This window comes from Gobius niger (assembly GCF_951799975.1).
Source record: "Gobius niger genome assembly, chromosome: 13".
Taxonomy (NCBI): domain Eukaryota; kingdom Metazoa; phylum Chordata; class Actinopteri; order Gobiiformes; family Gobiidae; genus Gobius; species Gobius niger.
Window position 1 is genome coordinate 27,608,057 of NC_136864.1, and position 17,801 is coordinate 27,625,857.

General features: G+C 44.3%; 1 protein-coding gene and 1 long non-coding RNA gene across 2 annotated transcripts in view; one reads left to right on the forward strand and one right to left on the reverse strand.

Annotated features, from left to right (window-relative positions):
- wls (Wnt ligand secretion mediator) overlaps positions 1 to 9,330 on the forward strand; it is a 55,992-nt gene extending 46,662 nt beyond the window's left edge. The window contains exons 10-12 of the mRNA XM_079570147.1: positions 4,001 to 4,084; positions 5,192 to 5,360; positions 9,000 to 9,330. Of these exons, the coding sequence (XP_079426273.1) occupies positions 4,001 to 4,084; positions 5,192 to 5,360; positions 9,000 to 9,109 (363 nt within the window). The 3' untranslated portion in view covers positions 9,110 to 9,330. The remainder of the gene's footprint in view (positions 1 to 4,000; positions 4,085 to 5,191; positions 5,361 to 8,999) is intronic.
- Positions 1 to 17,801, reverse strand: part of LOC306973283 — a 245,424-nt gene that overhangs the window by 160,329 nt on the left and 67,294 nt on the right. The gene's annotated exons all lie outside the window — the stretch shown is intronic.

The following is a 17,801-nucleotide window of genomic DNA, read 5'->3' on the forward strand; positions in this document are numbered from 1 at the left end:
ACATCAAGGAACCACTCACCCATTCACACTCATTCATACACCAGCGTCAGACACTGGAGACACTCCGCCCCCTCAGACCTCGTGAGAGATCCGTCCTCCTCAGAGAGATCCGTCCTCCTCAGACCTCGTGGGAGATCTGTCCTCCTCAGACCTCGTGGGAGATCCGTCCTCCTCAGACCTCGTGGGAGATCTGTCCTCCTCAGACCTCGTGGGAGATCTGTCCTCCTCAGACCTCGTGGGAGATCTGTTCCCCTCAGGCCCAGTGACCGTTTCTCCTCTGACCCTGCTCCTCCTGGCGTCTCCTGTTAAAGCCATTTTGCCTCCACCGGCCTTGAGCGTTGGGCATCTCATGGTCGGAGTCATTCCTCTGCTCGTTCTGTCTCCGGTTCCTGATGTCTTGTGAGGCATAGTTGTTGGTTGCCCGTGTGTCCTGAGGTGCTGTGCTTCTCTCTGGCTCCACGGTTTTCAGCAGATCTGGTTGTTTTTCGTTGGTCTCCTGCTGTGTGGCTGCTGCCTTCGCTGCCTTCTCATAAGCAATGTTTTGCCGTAAAAAGCTAATGTTGTCTTTCCGAAGTGCCTCTATGTCGCCCTTCATTTCCACATACACATCCGCGCTGTGTGCCAGATTCTCGTACAGCTCCTTATTCTTTCCCTGGAGATCACTGGCTTCTTCCCTCCACTTGTCCGCCTCCTCCATGGCCTTATCAAGGTCCGCCTTCATCGCCAATTTCTCCTCTTCGAGTCTGCGAAGGATCAGGTCGGTTTCAATGTTCGGCTGCAGCTGCAGTTGTTGTTTCTTAGATTTTTCCAGCTCCGTTTTGGCTTCTTGGAGCTGGGTTTCCAGGCGTGATATGGTCCCAGATGTTTGAATTTTTGACGTCTTGAGCTCTTCTGAGAGGACGCATTTTTCAGACTCAAGGGACTTGTTTTTCTCCTCAAAGTGGCTGATTATTTTGACTTTCTCGTGGAGATTTGACTCCAGTTGTTTGAGATCAGCTGTAGTTGTCTCACAGGCAGCTATCAACACTTGTTTCTCTGTTTGAAACCTCTCAAACATGCGATGAGACTCTTGGAGAGCATGGAGTCTATCTCTCATGCTCTCTTCCAGGTTGTCGTACTGTTTGGTAACTTCATCTTGAAGCGCGAGGGACTTCTGATCCTCCTCCATCAGTTTTTGTCTCGTCTGATGGAGCTGGTCTTGTGTCTTCTTGCAGGAGACCAATTTTTTGTCCAGGGTCAGCTGCAGAGTCTGGTTCTCTCTCTGCTGTGAGTCCAGCTCTGTATGGAGGACATTGACCTCTTTCTTCAATGTAGAAATGGTCTCCTTAGCTTCCTCTGCGGCAGTTTTATGGGCCTCCTTCATGGACAGCTGCTCCTGTAGAAGAGTCTTCATTTTCCCCTCCATCTGGTGGACTTCTTCTGCCAGGGCGGCGTGTTTCATCTCAAGCAGCGTGAACTGTTCAAGCTTGAGATGATTTTTGGTCAGCTCCTTGTCCTGCTGTTGTAGCAAAAGCGTTTGCTGTCCGACCTGGTTTTCCAGATCTTTAATCTTCTCGCGAAGACTCGCGTCTGCTACCTTGAGCTGACCATAGTTCGTCTTCAGGGCATTGATAACCAGCATCAAACTGTCTTTCTGATTATCTTTTTCCTGTTGCAGGAGGAGAATTGTGGCATCCCGCTCTGACACGGAGACTTGCAGCCTTAAGTTCTCCTCGTTCAGACCCTGGTTTTGGGCGTTGAGAGCCTGGACTTCGGCTCTGCTCTGCCTCAGGGCCTCGCGTTCGACGAACAGTTCCTCCTGTGAACGCAGGGTTTTGTCGGCGAGGTCCTTCGCTAACAATGCTTTTTCTTGGCGCTCGCTCTGCACCTGCTTCTGCAAAGAGAGATTGACACTCTCTGCTGAACAGAGCGCAAGCCGGAGCTCCTGAACGAGCGCGGCGTCGGAAGAACGCTTCTTCCCAAACATTTTCATGGACTGAGCTTTTTTCACGAAGGCGTTTGTGAAAAAAGCTGGAAAATGCTTTGATAAACCACAGAATGTGTCAGAGATTGTGGCTGATGCGTTGAAATGCAACAAAATGCAGTTCAATGCGTCAAAATACGTCAAAATGTGTCGAGATACGTCAATGTGTGTCAAATGCGTCGAAAGGCTCATGGGTGTGTGAAGGAATGACTGACTGGAGTTCTATCACAGATGTGTGGAATGTTTACAGCTGTTCTAAATGTGATGATGTCATCATCTCTGCATGACCTCATACCTCAGAGGCGTTACCATGGTAATCCATTGGAACCAATAGATCTACAGTAATATTATAAATACAAGGAGGTGTGGCCGAGCTCTCATGGGAATCTCAATTTTTCACTCTTTTTAGCCGTTTTCTAAATCTAACGTACTGTAAACATATTTATCACACACCAATAACGTCGAGCCAAAATAAGCTCCATATGGATGTTATCTCACAGAAAATGTTTCAGTAGAAGCGAAAAACTTAAATTAAGTATGTAGCATGCTAGTGCTAGCTATATATATTTTTTTTTAAGTATTGGCACGGCAAGTGTGGGCTTTTGAACCACTTTGTCGCACTCCATGCCTTTGTGTCTTTATTTATTACAAAAATATATTCATAATTCAGTGTTTCTTAAAGTGATGGTTAAATGACTATTAATGTTAATGCATATTAAACCGTGGTCAGTGAGAATTCTAATGCTAACTGCTGTGCACTTATAACCACACAGTTCGTCCGGCAACAGTTACATAAAGATTTAAATCTCACTCCATTGCAGCTGTTTCCATCGTAATGACAAACTAATAAGCTGGAACTAGTTTCAGGTAAAACAGCAAAAAAAAATTACAACTCCTGCCCAGGATTAAAAAAAAAAAAAAAAAAAAGGCACACAGTCTGCTGGAATAGTGACGCCCTTTAACCACAGCTGCCAACTGTTAGAGGATAACATTAAATCACCATTTATCACACTGGGTCAGGCTGTACAGTCGTACTATCTCTGTCATAGCCTTGACTGTGGGGCTCAGACTCTCAGCCACTGAATGCTGGCGTATCAGTATGACGCTCTGAGAGGGTATTTATCCCTCTTCTCTGGAAGCATAGACAGACTTGAATGGTAGGACTGGCGCAATGTCACAAGTTCATGTCTCCGGGTCCCGCACCGATGGTAAATAAACTTCTCCTGCATAAGACATCCAGACTGCTGCCTGTCATTCATCAGCCATTGTTATTTCTCTAACACCAACAATACACTCTTGAGGTCCCATCGAGATTATTGCCTTGTATTAGAATCATTGAATAAAGATATTATTATAGATTATATTCTTTCAACACCCTCAACTGATCATAGAGCTGTAACTATTCAAAATATTTATTTATGGTGTTGGAGACATGAAGCTCCTCTTATTGGAAAATGAATAACGCTCATTAGTAATGAGTTGGTAGTAAATTATATAAAGTGGGCAAAAGTATTTGAGCTGAAACGACCGAGTCACTTCCTTTTAATTTTTACCTTTGAGCATCAAAACTCGGATCGAAAGATTGAAAAAAAAAGTTTCACACCTGATTTTCGTACCTGCTTTCGATACTTTCATTTCACCGATACGGGTTTTTCCCCCGATACCAGACTGGTGTCATGTAACGGTACCCAGCCCTACTGCTGCTATGATGCCTCGCAACATTTTTGGGGGTCTTGCGTGTGACACAATAAGAAAATAACAGGAAATGTGCGGCCTCATTGTTTTTCACTCTTGTCAGAATGGTTTATTCTGTGGTTTCACCAGAATGTGACATCATAATTATAGAAAAATGTCCTTATATCTGGTCCATGCACTTTGAATCACCCTTTGAAATCCTTGACTTAGTTCTTTTCCCTCCAAACTAGTTTAACCTGTGTCTAATTGTAGGTGTCGGTGGTATTTCTCGACGTAATTGACTCCCCCCGCTTTAGGATGGAACCAGATCTGATGACGATGTTGTGCTTGTTGTGTTTCCAGGGTCTGATCTTCAGGTTCAAGTTCCTGATGCTGGTGACTTTGACGTGCGCCGCCATGACGGTCATCTTCTTCATCATCAGCCAGGTCAGAACATGAGGAGCATTCAGTCTTTTAACCTCACGAACCTCCAGCTAAAAGACCTGCGCCCCGGGGACTGGCACGAGCTGCGACCTTAAGTCAACCCCCCCAGTCTTTCCCTGCCATTGTTCTGAGTGTCCGAGACGGCGCAGTGCGGGATCATCTCATCTAAACACTGCCGCTTGTGTTCAGGCTCTCGTCATAATGGCTGTATTTGTAAAGCTGTTTTAAGTGACACATTTCAACACTGGGACGGTCACAGCAGAACTGGTGATAATGGAGTTCGGGAATGTGACGTCATACCGCTAAGCATTATGGGATTAGCAGCAATTGTAAACTAATGGAGATTTTAGAAGTGAAAATACTGGAGTTATTGTTCACATTAAAACACTTGGACACCACAGTGAGTTAGATGTATTTAACAGCAGTAACTCAGCAGCTAACGGAGCTGTTCCACAGCTAATTTCTCCACTTTATAAACTGTTTTTAGCTAATGTTAGTCAATGGAAATGTATGCTAACAGCTGCAAAGATGGCCGATCTCCATGGTAAACTGTAGACTTTCCCGAACTCTATTGAACGACTGAGTTGGCCATTGAAAGAGGTGATGGTTACCGAAACTCGAGCATGTACAGACAGCATCTTTGGAACGGCCCATATTCGAAGCAGCCAGCCACTTTTTGGTCGAGTTTTTTTTGTCACTTTTGTTGAATTTTTGTCACATTTTTGTTAAATATTTGTCACATTTTTTGTCAAATTTTTCTCACATTTTTGTTGCGTTTACATCCTTGTTTTCTTCTCATTTTTTGTGGCTATGTTTGTGCTTTTTTCCCCAAGAAGCTTTTTGATTAGAGTAAAGCCAAACTGGAGAAAATGGGATCCGTTCAGGTGGGAGTTAAGAGGTTAACAGTAGTATTAGTTTAAACATTAGTAATAGTTTACATTTAATCGCCTGGGCTTCATGCTATCGACCTCTGCAGAGAATGTAGTCACTAATGCAAGGACTGGACGCCATATGTGTTCAATGTTATATTTCCACACTGTAACATCCACTTCATATATGTCATACTAATGCGTATATGTTTGAGTTGTAATCTGTGCCGTGCTGTTCCAGGTGAACGAGGGCCACTGGCAGTGGGGGGGCCACACGGTGGAGGTGAACAGCGCCTTCTTCACGGGGATCTACGGCATGTGGAACCTCTACGTGTTCGCCATCATGTTCCTGTACGCGCCGTCACACAAGCGCTACGGGGACGACCAGTCCAGCGGCCAGTGCATCACGGGTAACTCTCCGCCCCCTCGCCTTCTTATCGCTGTCTGAAATCAATCAATCAATCAATCAATCAATCAATCAATCAATCTTTATTTATAGAGCGCTTTTCATACACAGGTGCATCGCAAAGTGCTTTGACATTTAAAAAAGACATTAAAAACATTATCGCCCGTCAAACCCTCCCAATATATACAGTTATCACAATACACACACACACACCTACACCCCCCACCCTTTACTCTACACTCACACACACGCTCACACAGAATCAAAATCAAGTACATGAGGCTGGTACAGATGACCACGGTGAGGAAACACCATCAGAGGAGCCGTCCTCCCCCGGGAGCAGCAGACCAGCTGCGGCCGCCCGGGCCCCGACACAAGGGCCCCCATAGGAGGCGCGGCAGAGACACCACACCTCCACCTGGGCACCCGCAGGGCAGCACCCACACAGCCACACCACCACCTGGGCACCCACACAGCCACACCTCCACCTGGGCACCCACAGGACAGAGACACCACACCTCCACCTGGGCACCCGCAGGGCAGAGACATCACACCTCCACCTGGGCACCCACAGGACAGCACCCACACAGCCACACCTCCACCTGGGCACCCACAGGACAGCACCCACACAGCCACACCTCCACCTGGGCACCCGCAGGGCAGCACCCACACAGCCACACCTCCACCTGGGCACCCACACAGCCACACCTCCACCTGGGCACCCACAGGACGGCACCCACACAGACACACCTCCACCTGGGCACCCACAGGACGGCACCCACACAGACACACCTCCACCTGGGCACCCACAGGACGGCACCCACACAGCCACACCTCCACCTGGGCACCCACAGGGCAGCACCCACACAGCCACACCTCCACCTGGGCACCCACAGGACGGCACCCACACAGACACACCTCCACCTGGGCACCCACAGGACGGCACCCACACAGCCACACCTCCACCTGGGCACCCACAGGGCAGCACCCACACAGCCACACCTCTACCTGGGCACCCACAGGGCAGCACCCACACAGCCACACCTCCACCTGGGCACCCACACAGCCACACCTCCACCTGGGCACCCACAGGACAGCACCCACACAGCCACAGCCAGTCACCGCTCCCGAGGCAGAGGGCTCCCTCAGAGGAAACACTGGAGATTCTAAAAATATAAGAAGCAGTATGAAAACATTGATAAAAAGTTTAAAAACAAAGTGAAGATCAGTAAGAAACTAAAAAAAAAAATCGATATATCAATAAATATCAAGTTATCAAAATTAATAAATAGATAAATATCAGCTAAAAGCTAAGCTAAAAAGGTGGGTCTTGAGCCTTGGGAATGGGGAACACAGGGAATGACATTTATGAACCTCATTCATTTCACACTTTATAAACAGCGATTTAGTGGAGAGGTTAAACACGCTCACAATTTATGAAAAAGCCTTTCCATTTTTTTTTTATTACTTGAATTTACTTGCCCATTGTGGACCGTTTCAAAACCCGGGACTGCACTGGATTAGCTTCACTCACTTTCATTTCCTGTGCATTTCCCAGAGCCGCTTCATTGTGATGTTAAGCCCATAGTGTGGATCATTCGGGGGTGAGTGTGTTCACGGAGGGGGGGGGGGGGGCCGTCCGCACAGAGAGGTTCCCAGGGGAAAGCAGGGCTCCGCTTGGCCCAGGAGGGTGACGCTAATGGAGCGCGGGCTGCAGTCCAAAAGAAGACGACAGACTTTAGAGAGCACGAGGAGGAGGAGGAGGAGGAGGTGGTGGCGTAATCTAAAACATCCATCCTGCCTCAGTGCTCAGCGACACTAATGCTTCCCCAAGATTCTCCAGGATTCTGCAAGTTTTAGGAAAAGGAATGTGTGGGATTTATGAGCATTAGAGTCGGTAATAAGAAGAGGCACTACAGGCAAGTGTTCAGGCTTCAACAAGGTGGATCTTTCAACCTGTGCTTTCACCTGCAAAGAAATGGCAAAATTGACTTGACAGAAACCAGATTTTACATTAGAGATTTTTTTCTATCACTGTTTCTAATTCCTGATTTTTTTTCAATCTTTTAGCCCCTGTCTTAATCGGGCAGATTTTCTTTGGCATTACCCAAAATACAAGCTTCTTGAAAAAAAGCATCAAAATGGTGACAAAAGTGAGATGAAAACATGGCAAAAGAGCAACAGAAAGGCCACAAAAGGGCAACAAAGAAGTCACAAAAATGAGATGAAAACAAACAAACACAACAAAAAGCGACAGCGTGAGAAAAAAAGATCCTTTTTCAGTTTAGCTTCTGTAGGAAGTAAGTAAGCTTTTCTCTTTGGGTAAAGCCGAACTGGAGAAAATGAGTTAGATTAATATGGGGTTTAAGAGGTTAACCTGCAAAACTTGAGTTTTTTCAGTTATGGCAAGTTTGTTTAAAGGGTTAAACAAAATGTTAAAACTAAGTATTTTCCTCCTCCTACATGTTCCAGCCATGTCCTAGTGTGTAGAATGAGCTCAGACCTGTTCACCACAACTGCCTCTAAAATCCTGCACTGTCACTCACAAAGTGAATTCAGTCTGAAGTGCCGTCATGCACGAGCTTAATATAGAAGCTGCAGTTACATGTAAGACCTGATGTGGCAGTAGTGAGTATAAAAATGACCAACTTGCATCTAGTCTCTTTAAAGACTAAAGACTGTAAATTTGAACCTGGCTCTGTCCATTATGATGATACTTTTAACAGAATGTACTGTGTTGAAATTGTTTTAGTAAAGGCGCATTATGTAACTTTTTATCCTGAGGAAAAAGTTGATGTTGACGTGTCTTTGACCTTTCTGGTTTCCATGGTTATGCATATGTTCCACTCGGGAAACCTACCCGAAACCAAAAACGTTTGATCCCCGATCGTCCTAGAGGCCACCATTATGGAAATAAAAGGCGCCTTGTTAACCACTCATACAGCCACTGGGTCAATAAAAGCTCAAATACACTCAAATATCAACTTTTTTTCGTTGCGGCACGGTAGTGCTTCACAGCTAGAAGGTCCGGGTTCGATTCCCACCAGGACGGGGCCTTTCTGTGTGGAGTTTGCATGTTCTCCCCGTGTCTGCGTAGGTTTCCTCCGGGTACTCCGGTTTCCCCTACCACTAAAAACATGCACAATAGGCCAGGATGAATGATGTGTGAGTGAATGTATGGTGGTGGTCAGAGGGTCCGTTGGCGCAGACGTGTGTAGTCGCGAAAGCGCCTCTAACTGTCTCCCCCAGGGGAAACTGAATTTACAAACGTAGTTTACCACCACCGAGTATGGAGTGAATGTACAATTGTCTCATGTAAAGCGCTTTGTGACCATGTCTGTGAAAGGCACTATATAAATAAAGATCTTCTTCTTCTTCACATTTACCCCGAAAATCTTGAGCAGTTTTTATTTCTGACAAAACTGATCGTATTTTTGTTGTCACTGCTTTTTTTTTTTTTAAATCACATTTTTGAAGCATTTTGTCTTTTTTTTATCATCGCTTTTTTGTCACGTTTTTTATCACAGTTTTGTCACGCTTTCTCTCATCACCCGTTAGTCATGTTTTTGTGGCTTTCCTGGCCCGTGTTCGTCGCTCTCACTGCTCAGCTGCTAATGCGAGGTTTGCCCCTGTGTGTTCTCAGGAGACACCGGAGCCAACAGCGGCGAGGACATCCAGCTGACCACCACCATTACCCACGTGGACGGCCCCACTGAGATCTACAAGATGACGGGCAAAGAGGCGCAGGAGTAGAGCCCCCCCACACACTCTGCTCCATCCCACCTCCACACCCCGCCCGCCCGCGCTCCACAGACATTGTCCCACCACCAGCTAAAGTTCAAACGTTCCAGACTGAAGCTTATCTTATCAAGTCCGTTCATTTCATTGAGAAAACGCCGCGTTGCACAAGCGTGGGGTTTTGAAGTGCACACATGCCTCCCATTGTCGAGAGCGGAGCGTTTTCCCAGGTTTTCATGGAAAGAAATGCATCACGCGTTTATTTTACTGCTTTGTTTTTGTGCAATCACTGTCTTTGACCATCGCGATAACGTCATCATTGCGAAATCTCACTAAACTTTTTTTTTTTTTTCTCCATCATCCCGAACCCAAACCCCAGCACATTTTCTCCAGTTCAGCTTCACCCGAAATCTGAAAGCTTCTCGACTGGAGCTTACAGGCCAGAGTAACGCCTCATTTGAAAGCTAAGACCTAGAAAAGCTGATATTCCCTTGTTCTAGTCATTTTTTTGTCGCTTTAAAAAAAAACAAAAAAACTTTTCATCACTTTTTGTTGCCTGTTTTCTTGCATTTTTGTCGCTCTTCTGCTGCTTTTTTTGCTCTCTATTTTGATGCTTTTTTTTGTGGCCTGTTTTGTTGCTTTTCAATCTCTCTCCTGGTGCTTTTTTTTTCAGCTGCGTTTTCATCCTCAGTTACGTCTCGTCTTTTTTTTTCCAAGAAGCTTTTCGATTTGGGTAAAGCCAAACTGGAGAAACTGTGCTCGGTTAAAGGAATAGGCCACCGTTTTTACATACTGAGATATGTTCTTACCTTTGCTTTGACGAGTTCATTTGTGCCTGTCTGATCTTCCCCCGTGCCTTCAGTCACGTAAACACAGCGCAGACGACGTTAGCGTTTAGCCTCTCCCTCTCTCCTCTATAGCTCCAAAACAGGTCAAGATAGAAGCTACCAAGCTCTTCCACGTTTTCCCTATTTAAATATGGTTACGTGAAGTGTTCCACTACAAAGTATAATTACACAAAATTAAACAATGTGGATTTTCTAAGCGGATAAAAGGGGGAACTATATTGTAAGGCGTAATAATACCAGGAGTAGTTTGGCATCCGCACAGTAAAGTGATGATTACAATATAGTTCCCCCTTTTATCCGCTTAGAAAATCCACATTGTTTAATTGTGTGTAATTATACTTTGTAGTGGAACACTTCACGTAACCATATTGAAATAGGGAAAACGTGGAAGAGCTTGGTAGCTTCTATCTTGACCTGTTTTGGAGCTATAGTGGAGAGCGGGAGAGGCTAAATGCTAACGCCGTCTGTGCTGTGTTTACGTGACTGAAGGCACGGGGGAAGATCAGACAGGTCCTATAGAACTCGTCAAAGCTAAGGTAAGAACATATCTCAGTATGTAAAAACGGTGGCCTATTCCTTTAAGGCGAGGGGTAGGAGGGTATATGATACAAAATCAGGACCAAAACAAGTTTAAAAAGCAGCTAAATTTGGAAAAAAGCATGACTTAAACTGTACTTTTGCACACTTTCAAGTTACTTTCCGTTTTCATTTCATCTGTGTTGGCCCAAAAATGTTTTAAAAAAGTAAGCGTAAGCCATTTAGCGATACATTGTGGCTTCTTGTGATTAGGATATTGCGGATAAAATAATCTGACTTCAGAAAAAGAGGTGGAAATAGAACACTTTCACAGTGAAGTGTTCAAGAACCGGTACGGACGACAACTCTCAATCAGTTCTACGTTTTTTTTTTAGATGAACTTGAACTTCTTTTTGTATAAGAATAAATGACGTGTACTCCTGGACGCACAAAACCGATAACACACATTCTCTATTTGACTTTAAAGGTATTGTTTTTGTCTTTCTCCGTGGTTTAAAGCCGCTACACTCCTGTCTTCAGTTCTTTGTAACATTTCACTCGTGTATTCTCCATAGTTCTTAGACCATGTGGGCATCATAGTGTTTTCTTTTTTTATATACTGTGGGGAAACATGTACAGACTGCTCCATACTGTGCGCCTATTATGTTACATTGTAGATATCTATTTTTTATAAACCGCTCATGCCGACTTCGTTAGATCCACACGAGCTGGGAATAAACGAAGTTGCCTGTAGCCTATTACACTATTTAGTTTATTATTGTTTTTTTGGGCTTTTTATGTTTTTATTTAAATAAACGTTTACATAATAATCTTGTTTTGTGTGTGATTAATAGGGCTGGGTACAATGTCAGTATAGTCTTGCAGTTTTTTCCTTTAGTTGTATTACTAATATTTCCCCTTTTTCTCCCAATTTTTCCAAATGTTCTTATTTTTGACAAAAAAATGTTTTCGTTTTCCAATTATTTTTGTCACTAATATTTTACCTATTCACCACCCCCCCCCCCCATTTTCATTCCATATTTTTCCCAATTTTTGCCCCATTTCCCCCCCAATTCTTTCCTTATTTATGCCACAATTCCCCCCCATTTTCCCCCCATTTCTTCACATTGGAGATGAACCTGCAGATCTTCCACACATTATTGTTCTGTTTTCTTGTTCAAGGTGTGAAATATTTTAGTCTAGGTATCGGGGAAAAAAGTATCTGTATCGCAAAACCAAGTATCGCTAAAGTACCGTTTGTTTCTTTTGCGTTTGCTGCCTCCATTTCAACTCTTTATTTCTAGACGTAGCCTTTAAGTCAAAAACAATTCAGTACAGATGACAACTTTTTCAGAATGTTTGACGTCTTGGCTTACATGAACGTCTTAGTCTGGGATTCCTCCTCCTCTCGGAGACAGCGCCTCTCAATGGCTCAGTGAAGAATTGCAAGAACTTTCGATTTCTCTCCGTTGTCAAGTCAGAGGAACTAAACAGGAAATGGAGATGTTCATGTTAAAACAATATTATTTTTAGGGATTTTAAGAAATAGGAGGAGGCTAAAGATGTACTGGGGTAACGTTGGTAAAAAATAGTGAGAATCCTGCTGCAGAACTGATTATTTGAGCTTAATCAACCTTAACCCCGGCCAGTGTTTTGTTGCGTTTTCATCCTTGTTTTTGTCTAGTTTTTGTTGCTATTTTGATGCCTTTTTTCGAAGAAGCTTTTAGATTTGGCCTAGCTGGAGGAAATATGCTCGATTCAGGTGGAGGTTAAAGGAACAGGCCACCGTTTTGCCATACGGTGACATGTTCTTACCTGAGCTTAGACGAGTTGATACGTACCTGTCTGGTCTTTATTTGCGCCCCCCGTGGGAGAGGATGAAAACGCTAACAACATCTGTGGTCGTTTTGCGTGAGTGAGGGCACGCACAAAGACCAGACAGGTACGCATCAACTCGTCTAAGCTCAGGTAAGAACATATCTCAGTAAGGGAAAAATGGTGGCCTGTTCCTTTTAAAGAGGGGGTATTCTGCTTTTTTCAATCACACAGCACCAGTCTATATCACACTACAATGATGACCAAACCTTCTGTTGGTCTGTAAATGCAGTAAATTAGAATAACTGCCTTGTATAAAATGTCTCTCTCAAAATGGCTGTAGTGAATGTCTTGAAATAGGCCTCTGTCTCTTTAAGAACCTCTGAGCCTTTCAGACACGCCCCCTCCACACGCTGTCTGTGGCATCAGTGGGGAGGGGGTTCTGCTGAGGAGCAGTGGTTGGTTACTCGGCTGGTGACGAAAGCTCGGAGGCGTCTCCAGGAGGTGGGGGCGTTCCTAGGAGGACTCAGGCAAACCTATCCCTAAAATGGCCGCCATCAGAGTTTTTACAGTTTACTCAGAAATACGTGAATGTGCCAAGGCAACACTTCAGGCATGTTTTTAATGAGGGAGTGACAATAACATGATGTAAAGCTTGAAAAAGTCGATTTTGCATAATACCCCCCCTTTAAGTAAAAATTTGTCTGGGCAACTTTAACTTGTATTGGAGTACTATTTTACCAGTAGTGTAAGTACTTTTATTCAAGCAAGTAGGAGTTGAGGGGTAGGTATACTACTTTTTCCACCAAATGCATTTTCTGGCACTGCCTCAGTCATATCGTTTAGTTTTTATTTTGAAAGACTCGGCCGGATGTTGCACTTCTTCCCTCGTCCGCCTTGGCGCACAGTCTTCGGAGATCCGCCTCGCAGCTTCGCGCAAAGTCGGCTGTGCCCGATCGCCAAGTGCCTGACTCGAGCGGAGGAGGAGGAGGGAAAAAAGAGCCAGGGGCTGGACTCCTATATCACAGACAAACATTCAAAAAGAAAAGTCAACCCTGTCCAAATATTCAAGAAAGGAAGAGCGACTGCGACCTTTACGCACGACAACTCCACAGTTTTCCTCGTGGCGCGCCTTCTTGGGGAGAAATCAGTGACAGTGCGCGCAAGAAAAGGTCCCCTCCCAGTTTGTTGACGGATACAGCTGAGTCTTCAGTGGACTTCTTCTTCTCCGCGGGGGAGGGGGGGGAACACGAGAACGAGACGAGTGTGGACGTTGACGCGGACAGGTAAGGCGATCATGTCCAGGGAATGTCCAAGGGGCCGCGCTGTCGGTGCTGGTGCGAAGCGCAGTGACTTGGAGCAACAGTTGGGTGCTGCTGCCGACTGCCATGTTTTTACAGCCTGCCATTCCGAGCAGGGGCGGAGCTGGACCCGAGGCCGCGGGGGCAATGGTGAAGAGGGAGGGGGGGGGTCCAGTATGTTGCAATGTGATGATTATTGACTAATGTTTTTTTTATTGTATTGATCAGGATTAAACCTGCATAGGCCGAAAGTTAATTTAGTAATTTTGTATTGCATTTACTCGTAACTTAACCTCTTAACCCCCGCCTTAACCGAGCGCATTTTCTCCAGTTGAGTTTTACCTAAATCTAAAAGCTTCTGGACTGGAGCTTGTAGCCTATAGGCCAGTCTAACGCCTCATTTGAAAGCTAAGACCTACTAGGGCTGGGTATCGGTTCCGATACCTGAACAATCCTTTTTTCGGTGCCGATGCTTTATTATATTTCATTTAGAACCATAAAACAGAAGAATAATGTTAATTTATTCTTTTCCTTCCATTTAATTTATTTTACATTTGTATTCGTTGTTTGAGATGAAACTTCCTGTAACAACAGGCGGAAAAAAACTTTCTACGTTTCTTATTTTTTCCCCCCATTTTTAACAATTTAAAAGAAAAATGTCCCCCCTAAATTTTTCTTCAATTCTTTCCCCAATTTTTTTTTTTTTTTTTTTTTCTCCCAATTTTCCCCTTTTTTTTCCCTTCTAATTTCCCCCAAATTTCCCCCCCAATATTTTTTCTTCCATTTTTTTTCCACGTTTTTTCCCTTTTTTGATATTTTTGATTCCCCAAATGTTTCCCAAATTCAACCCACTATTCCCCACTATTTTATGTTTTCTATTTACTTGTCTTTCACTTTTTTTTTCTTTTTAAATTTGTATAACCAACAGCATAAAAACTTGAATAGAAAGATTTTATATTTCTTTTCGGTACCTGCTTTCGATACTTTTCTTTTTCCGATACCGGTAGTACCTAAACCTTCATTTGCGATACCGTACTGGTATCGTTTTACGGTACCCAACCCTAAGACCTACAAAATCAAAGATTGAAGATTTTTCCTTACGTTGCCGTCACTTTTTCGTCGTATTGTTGTTGCTTTTTGGTTGCGGTTTTGTCGCTTTTAAAAAAAACTGTTTTGTTGCTTTTTCGTCACTTTCTTGTCACCGGTTTTGCTGGGGTTTTGTCGCCTGTTTTGTTCCCTTTTGTTTTGTTTTGTCTCTTGATGCTTTATTTCGCTGCGTTTTCATCCTCACAGTACATCTCGTTTTTGTTGCTATTTTGACGCTTTTTTCAAGAAGCTTTCAGATTTGGGTAACGTGGAACTGGAGGTGGGGGTGGAGTTGTAAAATATGGGTACAAGTATGTGTATAGTGTCCTGGGGCCATTGGATTGCATAAAGTATGTTGTTTTGGGTTTTCCTTTATTGCATAATAGAACTCAGAGTCACCAGGGCGGGACACATGAATCGACTGCATTTTGTTAATGTTTTGAACAACTACTGTTGGTGATTCATGAACATACGAGGGGGGTCAGAATTATTAAACAAAATGAAATGATCAAAATAGTTACATCAGAGAAAAGCCTACAGGCGCAGAAAAGATCTCTTTATTTGTTGTATTTGAATATTTACTGGCCATTATTTTTCTTTTGATATTTTGATGCTTTTGTGGCCACCCCAGTAAGTAAAATCGTGGCTCTGCCCCTGTTTCTGCGCTCAAAAGTGTTGTCCTCGCCGCTCCATAGATTTGTTGCCGTGCTGTTAGCCAAAAATGGAGGCCTGTGACTGCAAAAGAAATCTGTAAAAACTCTGATGGCGGCCATTTTAGGGATAGGTTTGCCTGAGTCCTCCTAGGAACGCCCCCACCTCCTGGAGACGCCTCCGAGCTTTCGTCACCAGCCGAGTGACCAACCACTGCTCCTCAGCAGAACCCCCTCCCCACTGATGCCACAGACGGCGTGTGGAGGGGGCGTGTCGGAAAGGCTCAGAGGTTCTTAAAGAGACAGAGGCCTATTTCAAGACATTCACTACAGCCATTTTGAGAGAGCAATTTTATACAAGGCAGTTTTTCTAATTTACTGCATTTACAGATCAACAGAAGGTTTGTCATCATTGAAGTGTGATATAGACTGGTGCTATGTGACTGAAAAAAGCAGAATACCCCCTCTTTAAGACATTGGTTAAATGCTGCAAAAAGTGCAATTTCCTCTCTGTGCCTTTATTCACGTATAGGCTGATATTGTTCGCTGCGCCTTCATGTTCAGGTCCTACGTATGCGGTTAATCTGCCCGTTGAGCGAGTTCGGGGATGCCGGCTGCATGCTGAGCTGCGAGTGGGTTAGTCCTGTTGCACTGAGGAGATGTGTGGTGCATGTTAAGTGATAGGGAGAACACAGGGAGGGTGGGATTCTATTCTTTGGCTATAGAGTTGAGTCAATGTAAGGGAAGTGCTTCCTGAAGACAACCAGAGAACTGCAAGAACATGAACAAATACAACGTTGTCTTGTGTTGGCGAGGGCTCAATGAATCGGGATCGGAATGTATTTGAAATATTGAAAAACAATTGTTTAGTAAAAGATTGGAAACATCTGTGCATATAGGTGCTACTAGGTGGTGATGTCTGGAGTATTGGCACTCTGCTTTGAGGATTCTTTGGGATTTCCAGTGTCCTAAACTCTGTCCTGGTGCACCTAAATGAAAAACTAAGGCCTCCAGATCAACTCCAATGTTGAAATGATCAGCTGAGAAAATAAACTTTAAAATCCCGGCGGTGTTGTTTCTTGTAAGAGGAGGGAAGCGCCTCATGAACATTATGAGATTGACTGAAGACGCGAGTTTACTCAAAATGCATTCCCCAGGTGAAGCATCTGACGGCAGGGCAACATCTTTTTGTGATACTATTTCTTTGACTCAATAAGTCAGAGGCAGAGCAGGGTGTGACTGAGACTGAGGCAGAGTTTGTGGTCAGCCTTGTGATGAACAGCGAGAGGCACAGAGATAGAGAGTGAGAGAGGAGGGAGGATATGTGCACATACCTCCATAACGGTCGATGCATCTCCAAAGATCACCAGATCCAAAACGTGGAGATAAACACTGAGCCTAATGACTTCTACAAACTCCAGTCTTCAAACACCCTCTATGTAGGACGTCAAGTTTGAAGCAAATCCGAGATTGTCGAGCAGAATGTGTGTGGACGCGGAGTGACCCATTTACAGGCTGAGGACTGGCTTTATTTGAATGACTGTCGAGTGCGTTTCCAGTTTTGAGTGGTTGTGCGGCGAATTGTGTTGGAGTTGCCGTGTCCCGATCCTTTAGTGTTCAATGCGTTCACGTTTTGGATCATGTGTGCTCCGAGCAGTGTCTGAAAATAACGGAATACATTTATTTAGAACACTCATTTTCAGTAACAATATTCTGGAGGGTGTTTAGTCAAAGGGACACTGCGTAACATTTTGGACTATGCTGTTGCCATTAGTGCAAAACATGCTCCTATTGACCAGCTCGACACAGAAAAATACTATTACTGCAGGGAATAATCAAAGAATGGATTTGGATGAGGACCTAACCTATTTTAATCTCAAATCCTACTGACTTTAGTCACATCTCCATGGAGACGAGCTGGAGACGTACCCACTCCCGGTAAAGTTACAGTCGTCCTTAAGAGAGCTGAGCCGCTCACAGCAAAAACGCATGCGTGTTTGTACATTTATGAGGTATTTTTCCAATTATCTGTCATAAAATAAATGCTAGTGTTTCAATTATATTTATAAGTAAAATTCCACGTGGTGTGGCTTTAACTGTGACATTTCTGACCTACGACGAGGAAAAATAGCTTTGAACGCTGCTTGAAGTGGTGACTCGGATATGGTCAGAGTAGTCCGGATTCAGATATGTGAAGAAGACAGCAATGGCGTCTCCCATTGGAGTGACGTTAACGTTACTTTTGGACACAGCCTTTAAAGGGGGGGTATTATGCAAAATCGACTTTTTCAAGCTTTACATCATGTTATTATGTCACTCCCTCATTAAAAACATGCCTGAAGTGTTGCCTTGGCACATTCACGTATTTTTGAGTAATCTGTAAAAACTCTGATGGCGGCCATTTTAGGGATAGGTTTGCCTGAGTCCTCCTAGGAACGCCCCCACCTCCTGGAGACGCCTCCGAGCTTTCGTCACCAGCCGAGTAACCAAC